Below are 11870 nucleotides of genomic sequence, written 5' to 3' on the forward strand. Positions count from 1 at the left end.
CGAGCAGACAAGCCTCTCGGCTGGTGAGTGCCGGTCGGCCCGATCCTCTGCGCTGGAATCTGTCCGCTTAGCCCTCCACACCCCTGTTGCTGTGCTCTCCTCCGCGGCTCCCAAGCTCCCCCACTCCGCCACCCGAACTCTTCGCTCGTGAAGGGGCTTCCTAGTGTGTGGACACTTTTCCTCCTTCACGGCTCTCTCCCACTGGTGCAGGTCCCGTCCCTATCCTGTTGTCTCTGTTTATTTTTTTCTTTTGCCCTAACCAGGTACGTGGGGGGTTCCTTGCCTTTTGGGAGGTCTGAGGTCTTCTGCCAGCCTTCAGTAGGTGCTCCGTAGGAGTTGTTCCACGCGTAGATGTATTTCTGGTGTATCTGTGGGGAGGAAGGTGATCTCCCCGTCTTACTCTTCCGCCATCTTCCCGGAAGTCCCCCATTTTTCTTAAAGTAAGAATGTTGAAAGAAGCAGCCAAAGGCAATATGATTTACATGACACCATATATAACCCAAAATATTATTATTATACATAATTGTGATTATCTACAGCTGTGCTAAAAGCATAAACATTTTTATAAGATGGATATTTACCAAGTTCTTGACGGTGACTATCTTTCTCATTGTTGGTGAGACTGCAAAATGGGACAACCCTTACGGAAAACAATATGAGGTTTCCTCAAAAAATTAAAACTAGGGGCTTCCCTGGTGGTGCAGTGGTTGAGAATCTGCCTGCCAATGCAGGGGACACGGGTTCGAGTCACAGTCTGGGAAGATCCCACATGCCACGGAGCAACTAGGTGCGTGAGGCACAACTACTGAGCCTGCGTGCCTGGAGCCTGTGCTCCGCAACGGGAGGCCGCGACAGTGAGAGGCCCACGCACCGCGATGAAGAGAGTGGCCTCCGCTCGCCGCAACTAGAGAAAGCCCTCGCACAGAAACGAAGACCCAACACAGCCAAAAATAAATAAATAATAAATTTTTTAAAAATTAAAAATATAACTACCATGTGATCCAGCAGTCCCACTTCTGGGTTTGTATCCAAAAGAATTCAAAGCAGTATCTCAAACAGATACTTGCACACCCACATTCATCGTAACATTATCCAAAATACCCAAGATGTGAAGAAACCCAAATGTCCATCAACAGATGAACGGATAATGGGGTCTATAAATACAGTGAAATATGTCCTTCCTTGAAATAAAAGGAAACCATGTCTCATGCTACAACATGGATAAACCTCTAAGACGTTATGCTAAGTGAAATAAGCCACTCATAAAAGGACATATCCTAGCCACTCACATGAAGTATCTAGAATAGTTAAAATCATAGAAACATACAAAGGTGATTGTCAAGATCTCCGGGAGGAGGAGGGAGAATTAGGGAGTCTCTGCTGTCCCAACCCCCGCCTGGGTCCTGGGGAAGGAATCAGAACTCAGAAGCAGGGGAAGAGGCTTTGGCCAGCAGGGAAGGGCGGGTGAGCCCCAGGGTGGGTTCACAAAGGACCAGAGCATCTGAGTGCGTTAGGAGGAAGGGGCTTCAGAGGTGGGCCAGCACAGGCCATGATGGGGGCTAAGCAGGCTGCAAGGGGGGGCAGTTCGGGGAGACAGTAGGGGTCTGCGCCCTGCCCCTCATTGTTTGCTCATCTCACCCTTATGAGCGGGTCATTTCCCCTGCTCTGATGATTCGAAGTCTCTGCCAGCACCCACAGGACAGTGACTGAGGCCTTCACACTCCTCTGCACGGATCCCAGCTCCCACCCAGATCTGGGGCCACAGACACCTCTCCCCCAACCCTGCTGCCCCTGTGAGCAAGCTGTTCTTGTGAAACGTGGTCATAGTTTGTTAGGAGGAACTGTTTTATATGGGAATACAAATCAGTGTTGATACCAATACACACACATGTCCAGCCGTGGGTGGAAAGGGACGGGACAGTAGTTCTGGGGTGTCTTTGCACACCCATAGGCCCCTGAGGCCAGTCCCCACAGCCACAGCCAGATGGGTCCTCCTCCCTCAGTTGAACGAGATGCTGCTGCAGAGAAATCCCACAAGTTCCACAAAGGGGCCCAACTGTCATTACCCTTATCCACACCTTTCACGGGTGCCCCATGAATTTCCCCGCACCCATTCCCCTTGTTGCATCCTCATTGGGATTAAGAGGTAGCTGCCTCCACCACTCTGCACATTGCAATAATCCCAGCGGGACTAGAGGTTGTTCCCGCTACGATGAGGCAGACAGTCCTGTCCCCATGGCCAGGACTTTTCCTCTCTGTTCACGCCACCCACACAGGAAACCCTGGATGAGCAGAGGGTCATCCCAGCGCCGTCGCCTGGCCACTTCAGGGAAGCAGAGAGAAGCTCCATAATGACAAGGGCTGTCTCCAGGCTCCATCCTAGAAACTGGTGAGTGTCCAGAGGGCTGAAAGGAACAAAAGCAGCTCTGCCTCCCCAGAAGGTTCTGGGATGCAGAAGATGGTACAGAGGCCCCAGAAGGCCCCTAGCCAAGCAGGCTTTAGAGAAGGGGATGATGAGGGGGTCCCTGGGGAGAGTGAGAGCTGTGCGTTCCCAGGGCCAGCCTGAGGAGTCCTTGTCTATGTGGAGGAAAGGTTCGGCCACCTGTAGATCCAGAGCTCCTGTGACCGCCCTCATCCTTCCTTCCTCTCTGGATCGCTCTCTGTGGAGCAGCGCAACACGAACAAGATGACAGTGGCCTGACAGCATTTCCCACCAAGACGATCTTTATTCACAATTGATATACGTCACTCCAAAGGTCCTGCTCCACACACACCTGGCCACACCCACCTCCCCCACCTCCCTAACCTCCCACAATCCCGCTCCCCCTCCCCGCCCTGGTGGTCCTGCCCTCCCTCCCTTCCCCCCACATCATCCAGGGTCAGCACTGGGATGAGGAGGAGCCCCTAGGCTCCCCTGGGGGCCGCCCTGGGCCTCGCCCTGGAGGGCCAGCCCAGCTGTTCCCTACTGGCTGCAGTGCTTCTTCCACTTCCTACTCTTCTCAGTGACACACGGGTCACACTTTCTTTTTCTCGGCTGTGAGGGGCGAGCAGGCCCCAGAGCCAAGCCTGGCCTCCCAGACACCCCGAGGCCAGCCCCGGGGATGGGCAGCTTCTCAGCAGCGGCTGGGCGTCCACACAGAGCCCGCTTCCTCGACTTGGGAGCGGCTGGTGGAGCTGGGCTGAGGCCTCTTCTCTGATGGGAGGGGGCGTGGGGAGCACTCTGGGCCCCCCAACCTCCAGGGGAGGCCAGGCCTGAGGCATGGGCAGGACTCTGGGACACCCAGCCAGGCAGTAGGCTCTGCAGAGAGCCGAACAGGAAGGCCAGGCTGGGGAGCTCCTCGTCGTCGTCACTGGAGCCGTCCCTGGGCCCTCGGGCCTCCCGAACAGGAGAGGCCTCTCTGAGAACAGACGCATCCCTGGGTCCCCGTAGAGGGCCAGCGCGCCTTTGACCCTGGGGAGGGGAGGGCGGTCCGGCCCAGAATGGAGAGACCTCCTGAGGTCCTCGAGAGGGAACAAAGGCTTTGGGCCTGCACAGGCCAGCGTCTGTTTGGATGAGCCTATGAGGAGCCTCAGAATCGATCTCTGGTGGGCAGGCTTCATCACTGACCCCTAGATGGGGGTCTTGGTCATGCCTCTGGGCACGTTGGCCGGCGTCGGACTCAGAAGGACTTGAGCGCGTTCCGGGTGCACTGTGACTCGGGGCTGCCCGCACACCCTCGTCCTCTTTCAAGGCCAGGAGTCGTTTCTGCACCAGCTGGTAGGAGGGAGGAGGACAGTGTTGGCTCCACACACACATGTGAGAGGAGGAGCCCTGGGCAGTGGGACAATGGCCCTTGGGGGAAGGAGGGGACGGGGGACCCCAGGACTCGAATCCAGATACAGACACTGGCATTCCTGCCATCCTCCTGCACCTTATTCCCAGCTTTGTGTCCTTCCCTCCCCTCCCGGCTCCCCATCCTCTCCTTCCTTTCACCCTGCACTGCACCCACCCCAAAACGGGCCCTTCCCCATGCCAGGCCTCCCAGGCAGGGGAGGGATGGACAGCGCCAGGTGGCCCTCCAGTTCTGGGGCCCTACCTCTCCCCTGTTCACTGGGGTCCCTCCGTGCCCTGGTCTTCCTGGGTGTCCCTTGTCTCCCGTGTTCTACCGGGGATCCCTCCCTCCTCTGGCTCCCCTGGGTCATATGGGTTCCCCTGTCCCCTGGATCCGCTGGGGTTCCCCTCCCGTGGGGTCCCCTGGCTCCCTGAGTGTCCCTCTCTCTCCCCTGGCTCACTTCTTCTGGCGTGAGCCCTTCCTCCTGCTCCAGCTCCTCCACTAGGGCCAAGAGATCCAGCTGTGGGTCTGGGGAAAGCAATTCTGCCAGGAATCGAGGGTGAATGACTGCCTCCACCTCGGACAGAAAGAAGAGGCTGTGAGCATCCTTGGCCAGGAGTGGCCTGTGAGACAAGAAGACCCAGAGGGAAAGTGAAAAGCAGAGACCCACCCCACTCTCCTCCACAAGGCGGGGATGGTCAGCACACACACAAACACACACACACGCACATACACACACAAACATGCACATACACAGTCACACACACACACCGCACATACACAGTCACACACAAAAGAGCACATATACAGAGGCACATACACAGACACACAAAGGCATACACACAGAGAGACACAAACACGTACACACATACATCTGCGTAAACCTCCCCTAACACCAGGCTCAGGAACAAGGAGCTGAGCTTAAGTCCCAACGGCCTGAGCAGAACCCAGATCTTGGGTGCTGAGTGTTCCATGCCCTGGCATCTTGTAGACCCCAGGCTCCAGGCCTAGCCTACCTTGGTGACAAAGTCCTCCTGGGAACACAGCTTGTCAATATAGCTCAAGAGGCCCGGGTCCGAGTAGATGCCGTCCTCTTCCTGCTTCAGCTCATTTCCGTCCTCTCCACCTTCTGCATCTGACTCGCCTGTGGCTGAGTGGACGGGCCCCACCAGCGCATCCATGATGTCCATATACTCCCTCACAGCCTCAGGGGGAATCTCCTTGGGTGCCCTGGGCTCCGGGGGCTGCTGGGACCTGTGTGGCTCTGGGCAGGAGGGCTGGGCCCTGGGGCCGGACATCCTGGGAGCACAGGCTGAGGCAAAGCGGGAGGAAGGGAAGGAAGGTGAGGGACTCCCTCACCTCCTGACCCCGGGAGAGGGACTCCCGGTCCACCTCCTGACCACCGAGCACACGTTGGTGAGGGCATTGTTTGGGGGACATTGATGTGGGTGTGGGGGGGTCAGGACCACCTGAAGCCTCATGTGCTGTTGGAGAGGGGAGGTAAGGGGGGCATCTAAGAGAGTCACAAGTAAGGAAGTGGGGAACCTCCAATTTTCTAGGGGTTTCCCCATCAAGCCCACTTCCTAGGCAGACTTTGTGTGGGGTCCTTTGACAGGGAGGTGTGAGAGGAGTTACAAAACTGACCAAGTCAATACCCCGCAGTGACAAAGGGCAGCTGAGACCCCACGCCCCCACCCCCTGCCTCGGTGGCTGTTTCGGTTGAAAGACCAATGCCCCTGTCTTGAAGGAAAAGGATCCACGTGGGGACAGTGGCCCACCCTAGGCCCCTGTTACCTGTGCCTTCAACTCCAGTGGGAACCTGGGTGCCTGGCTGAAGGCCCACTTTCGGGGCTGGGGGCCCCCGAGGATCCAGCTTCGGTGGGGCTGGAGGAGGCAGGTCCTGCGCACACTGCATCCACTGCCCCTTCTGAATCTGCATCTCCTCCTCGGCCTCAAATTCCACGAACCTGGGGGATGACGGAGGCACAGGCCACCCTGAGAAAAAGGCCTGGGTTCTGGAGCCCAACAAAGGCAGCCAAGGATGAGGGATTGGGAGAGGATGTGCCTTGGGGCTGTCAAGGCCCTGTGAGGTGCTGTCAACAGCAGAGAGCTGCTCCTGGAACTGATACAAGATCTGGGACCCTTCCTGCCTCACCAGCACTGGAGGCCATTCAACAGCATAGACCCAGGTCGCTGAATCGAACCAGGTCAACGGGACACTTGGCTGACCCAGGGGGCACCCTCCTCACCCCGTCCCCATCCAGAACCACATGAAGGGCTGACAGCCAGAGGCTGGAACAGGTGTGTGTTCCCCACAGGGGTCCTTGCCCGAATCCAGGACCCTGGGCTGGGACTGAGAGTCCTGGAACATAGACCTGGAGACAGGGCCCAGGAGAGGCAGGGCGACGTGGATGCTGAGCTCAGAGGAGAGGCCTTCCTTTCCTCTGAGAGGCGCTCGTTGGTTTGCTTTTCTTTCTTAAACCAAGGGGATTACCATGGAGCAAACAACGGAAGGGCCAGAGACCCTCGGGCTGACGACAGCTGGCTTCCCCAGCCTCTTCAGGGATGCCAGTGTACCCACTCAGGCCACTTTTCATGAGGAGAGGGGGTCCCAAATCTATGTCAGTGGCCGCCAGCCACCCACCACTAAGGAAGCAGCAGGCTGGCGGGTGGAGCTCTTTCCCCGGCTCAGCCCATATGGCAGGAGTTGGACCCCAACTGGACTCACAGCGTCACCCTGCCCCATCCTGAGACCTTCATGTCAAGGCAAGGGTAGGTCAAAATCAGGGGAGGGCAGAGCTCCTGGTGGAGGAAGGACAGAAGACCCAAACTCTCAAGGTGAGGGAGGGGTTTCTGGAGGACAGTAGGGCCTCTGGGCTGCGGGGCCCCTGTTCTGAGTGACAGCCCTTCTCCTTTGTCCTCTCTGATGAGCACCCCCACGGCCAGACCCTGCCCTCACCCACTCGCCTCAGCCTCCACGCAGCCCCTGGGCCCAGGGTGCTGACTCACTTTTCCGCTATCTTGTAGTAGATCATCCGGTCAACGTTGCTTATGCGCTGCCATTCCTGCACGGCCCTGCACAGTGCCTCCTCCAGCGTCATGGTGGGCTTCAGGCGGGCCATGGATCGAAGCACTGGGCTGTAAGACCTTGGGGTCAGTGTCTGTGCCCAGCCCAGCCCCCACCTGCCTGACCCCACCCGCCAATGTGGACCACACATCACTCAACGCAGCATGACTGAGCAACAGGAGGGTGAGAGGCAGGTGTCTGGGAGGGCAAAGACAAGCCTTCCCGGCTACTGCTGTCACCACCTCACACTCACTCGAGGATGACCATCCACTCCCAGGCTACAGCTGGGACACTGTGCCTTGGGGAGCTCTTTTCCTCTTCAAGGTTGCCTTTTCATAATAAAAATCACTATCATCAATGAGACGTGGCATGTGCCAGGCCATCTGCTAACACTCCATAGATTAGCCCAAGGAGTCTTCTGCCCGGTCCTCAGAGTGAAGTGTGACTGTCCCCTTTTTACGAGGGACCGGAGGTTTAGGATGGAAATGCCTGCCAGGCTCACAGCTCTGGTGGGAGAGAGCCCACACCCTTAGGAGAGCTCTACCGTCACCCTGTTCCTAGTGGAATTCCCCACAACAACCAAGTCGAGGCGTGCATTAAGCGCTCGCCTGGGCCCCGCACTCCTCCCCCTCCTCCGAAGTGACCTCCCCCGGCCATGTACATCAAGTCCTGTACGAAAGGAGATCGCACCACGGGAGAGTGCGGCATCCACTCCTTGGCTCCTCACCTTACAGCACGACCCTCTCTGACTGCAAGTCTTCAGTCCATATTACCATGAGAATCATGGAAGAGCAAGTTGGCTAGACTCTCAGGGTGGTGGGGTCAGTTGAGATGAGGCACATTTCAGTCATGATGTCATGGACTGGGCGGCTCACCCATATGACCGACAATGTGCCTTCTCATAGCATGGACATCGCCCTCAGACCTTGCTTCCAGTATCCCTAGAAACCTAACCTGCGAGTCCATCCCCAGGTCCTCTTTATCTAAAAGCTCCGAGAAGCTCACGACCCCCTGAGCATTCACTCACATGAGAAAGCAGGAAAGAGCTTCTGCATCAGGACTCTGGGGAAGGTGTCTCCGCGCCAGTGGCTTGAGGCGCTGCCAACGTCGGAAGTTACTGTACACGCTCTGGGGGTTAGAGCAGTCACCCTGCGAGGCGTAGGGCTGGTTGGTGGCCAGGCTGCCCTCCCTGGAAGTGCCATGTGGCCAAGGCCCAGAGTTCACTGGGCGAATGATAGGGGCCAGCTGGGCAGCTGGTGGTGGAGCTTGAGGAGGAAAGCCTGGGGTCCAGCCTCCCTTGCCAGCCTGAGTAACTCCAACAGCTGGAGCAGTCACAATGGTCTCCATCGCAGGGGGTGCTAAGAATACGGGTGCAGGACATGCAGCAGTCCCGCTGAGGGCCCCTGGAGCGCTCCAGGTGAGGGGGCCCTGAGTTATGATAAAGGTCTGAGTCTGGGGGCCCTCCACTGGCCTCCCTTGTGACCTGACTTGGACAGTGAGGTTGCAAGCCCCAGGGGCACTGGGTCCACGGCCACCATTAGCCACCAAAGGCGTCGTGGGGAAAGCTGGCAGCAGCAGGCTGCTGCCAGGAGGGAATGCTGGGGTGATGGGAGGTGGCAGGTGCTGCCCCCAGGGTGGCCGGTCCTGGGGGCCAGGAATGGGTGGAGGATAGAGCACTGCCATGAAATCAGACAAGGAGGCACCAGGGTTCATGATGACATCCGTTCCCAGCACTGGAGCTGCTGTTGAGGCAAAGGAAAGGAGTGAATGGAGCAGGAGAAGGGGCCAGTGGGACAGAGGCTTTCTGCGGCATCAGAGTGTAAGTCTCCACAGGTGAGAGACACCTGGACAAGGGAAACTGCAGCGTGCAAATGTCTTCAAGTGCTTTTCATGCCCTGACCTCCAGTTGAGAATTATTCCACTGGGGACCCCGCGCCCATCCACCAAGGTCCCTGACCCCTGCCTGCCGAGAAGAAATTGCCTCAGCAAGCACTCACTTGGAGAGCCTCCCTAAGGCGCCCCCTGGCAGCTAAGCCTCACAGGCTGTCTCCCAAGACCTGGAACTGTGTGGACATCCGCTCTGTGGGAAATGCCCCTCAGCTGGCGTACCAGCAGGTAGGGACCTCCTGCAAGGTAGGTTCTAGGCACCCAAAGGCACTGTGTAAAACATTAGGGCCCCACCTCCTGCTCAGTCCTCCTTTTCCTGACGCTCAGTATAAATCCCCTCTTTCTTGCCTAGCCTCACAAAACAAAACAAAATGCTGGAAAATATCCCTCTAATGGAATCCTGATACAAACCCATAACACTGGCCCAGAATGCACCTGCATCTCAGAACAACCCACAGCAGGTACGTAACATGGGCCAGGTCCTGCCACCCCCTCCCCAGTGCCCAGAGTCACTGTCATCACTCAGGAGTTCTCTTCCTAGGAGGTGGGGGGAGGGGGTCTGAGAAGTAGGCGTGTGTCCCTTAGATTCTGTCATTTCACAGCCAGTGATGGCTGCAGAGGATTAAACAAGGGCCAGGGAATTGTCATGTTACATTGGTCGTGGGAGTATAGACCGCTCGTGGTCCTTCCCCTTCCAGCTCCCAATAACGGAGAGACAATCTGAGAAGCAAGCGTAAGCCAGGTGCCATGGCGACCAAGTTGTCTGAAACACATCCCCATTCAGGAGAACAAGGTACACACCACGGTGCACCTAATTAACCAGAATAGGTGTCATAGGACGTTTAATAGTAACACAGAAGATCGTCTTCCTGACCCTGGGCTACACTCCTTCCCCCTTTAAAAGAGGAAGCAGCCTTCCTAGACATTCCACCCGAAACAAGCCCTCTCCACATCTGTTCCCTGTCCATGAAGGAGTGACATGAAATATGAACAAACTCTTCCTCTCAAGGTAGCTTGAGGGTCCACCATGAGATACTGGACCACAAAAGGAAGAACAATTCAGAGCAACTCAGGAACCTGAGCCCTCTCTTGGCTGAAGTTACACGGTTGCCCATCCCCTGTTGAATCCAAGGCAACAGTTACCTGAACTGAGAAGTGAGCTCTGGGCTGGGAGGAGTGGATGAGGTGTGGGCTGCGGCAGTTAGAGTAACCTCCTGCCTAGCTCTCGGAGAGGACACTTCACTGCAGGTGTGGCCACACACAGCCCCATTGAATAGTTTTCTCACCGAGACCATCTCTCCCCAGGGCCCCCTGAGATACAGTATGCTCCTGTTCAAATCCCTTTGAAAGATATGGTGAGGCAAGCTTCAGGTACCTCAGGAACACAGTACAGGTCTAGGCTTTCCTCATGACCCTCCCTGTGTCACCACCAGGACATCACACACATCCTTACACACACGTTTCAAAGTGGCTTGTCTCCCTTCTAGAAACAATCAACCGTCTGCTGCCATCCTTTCTCCATAGCCAGGGCAATTCCTCTTGATCTACCTCCAATGACCCCTCCTCCCCAATGCAGTCTCAGGTTTCTTCAGGCTCCCCAGTCTCCCCAGGTGAAATGTCGTTGTGGGTCCAGTGCTCTCTTCTCCCTCTACTTCAGTCCAACTATGTGCCCACAGTGAAGTGTCACGTATGAACCCGAAGGATGTGAGAGATGGCAGGGTCTCTGAGAACACACCCCCAGCCTATAGGCTTACCTCCTTCTGAAGCCATCCTGCAGGCTTGGGCACGGACTACTGCTGCCTGGTAGCCTCAATGAGAAACGTCAAGACCAGGACCCAGAGAGCGACCTGCTTCAGCAGTTGCTCAGGATCCAAGGAGAGCCACGTTTAAATTTAAACAGTAGCATGTGGGCTGAAACGTTCTGCAGTGGGGGAGGGGCAGACGGCACGTGGGTCCCGGTGAGGTGGGGTGGGGGGACATTCCACGAGGGCTCTGGGAGGTAGGCAAGAACCGGAAGTTCCTTCCACCTCACACAGTGGCAACACAATTGGCGTGTGCCTCTTTAGGCAGTTTATAAACTTTTTGATTCACGGCACCGACGTTGGACATGACGGTCCCTTCCTTTCACGTCTTTATCCATCAACCTAGTTTTGTGTCCCTCAACACACTCTGCTTCCTACCTGGCTCTTGACTTACTTCAACAGAGACTAGACTTTCTGAACAAAATACCCAAGTGTTAGTCTGATAAACACTTGGGGACTTATGGCCACATGGAAGTGAGTATTTGAAATTAGGATTGTCTCAGCAGATCCAGTGTCTTTGACTGCTGTATGTACATCACTCCTAAGGAAGTGGTCCTTGTGCTCCAACCAACATCCAGCAGGACCAGCCTTACTAATGATCCTTTGTGCTGGAAAGCCCCCGTCCATCAAAAAGCTGTCATGCAGCCCCCATGTCCAAGACCAGAATTCACTAAATGTCTTTCTCATAGTATTCCATGGTTGTTAAAGATTTAGTTTTTTACCTTGTAAATGATTTTAGTATAATATTTTAAGCGAGTAACACCTTCTCATGGTTCAAAATTAAATTGTGCAAAATGGAATATGCAGTGGCGAGTCCTCCTCCCACCTCTTTCCCCTGTCAACCCAATCCTCTTTCCCGGAGGAAACCAGTGTTCTCTCTTTCATTAAAATCTTCCCAGAGATATTCATGCAACTAAAAATGAAGGCGATCTATTTTCATAGAGGAGAGGACTGTTAGGAAACTTGTCAAGGGAGATGAAAGCTGAAAACCTCAGAAGATGGCAACCAAGTCTCTTGGGAGACGAGATTCACTGACTGCTGTAGCAGCAGTAGAACTCCTACTGATTGTGGGGTGTTGGGGAGGGAAACAGAGGTTTAGAAGGACTGTTCCACAGTGTGAAAAAGACTCCTGTTGGTGCTTAAGAAGTTCCTTGCCCCTTGTCAGGAGAAATTGACTCAGAAGAAGATGAGAAGATAAGGTGAGAATATTTCAAGCAACATCATGGTGAACTTTATATCTAAGGAAACTCCTGTTGGGGACTGAAAAAAATAAACGATTTGTGAATATCGCTCAGTACTGGA

The 11870-nt window shown here is 55.6% G+C and overlaps 1 protein-coding gene across 1 annotated transcript; it reads right to left on the reverse strand.

The window, feature by feature from the left end:
• Positions 1–2962: 2962 nt before the first annotated feature.
• On the reverse strand, positions 2963–10536 carry LOC137228415 (NUT family member 2G-like). The gene is made up of 7 exons (XM_067745497.1): positions 10521–10536; positions 7907–8621; positions 6822–6950; positions 5640–5779; positions 4829–5124; positions 4273–4389; positions 2963–3754 (listed from the first exon to the last, which is right to left on the reverse strand). Exons 1-7 carry the CDS (start codon positions 10534–10536, stop codon positions 2963–2965), a joined length of 2205 nt encoding a protein of 734 aa, XP_067601598.1.
• Positions 10537–11870: the final 1334 nt, after the last annotated feature.

This window comes from Pseudorca crassidens, chromosome 7 (genome assembly GCF_039906515.1).
Source record: "Pseudorca crassidens isolate mPseCra1 chromosome 7, mPseCra1.hap1, whole genome shotgun sequence".
NCBI classification, from domain to species: Eukaryota; Metazoa; Chordata; class Mammalia; order Artiodactyla; family Delphinidae; genus Pseudorca; species Pseudorca crassidens.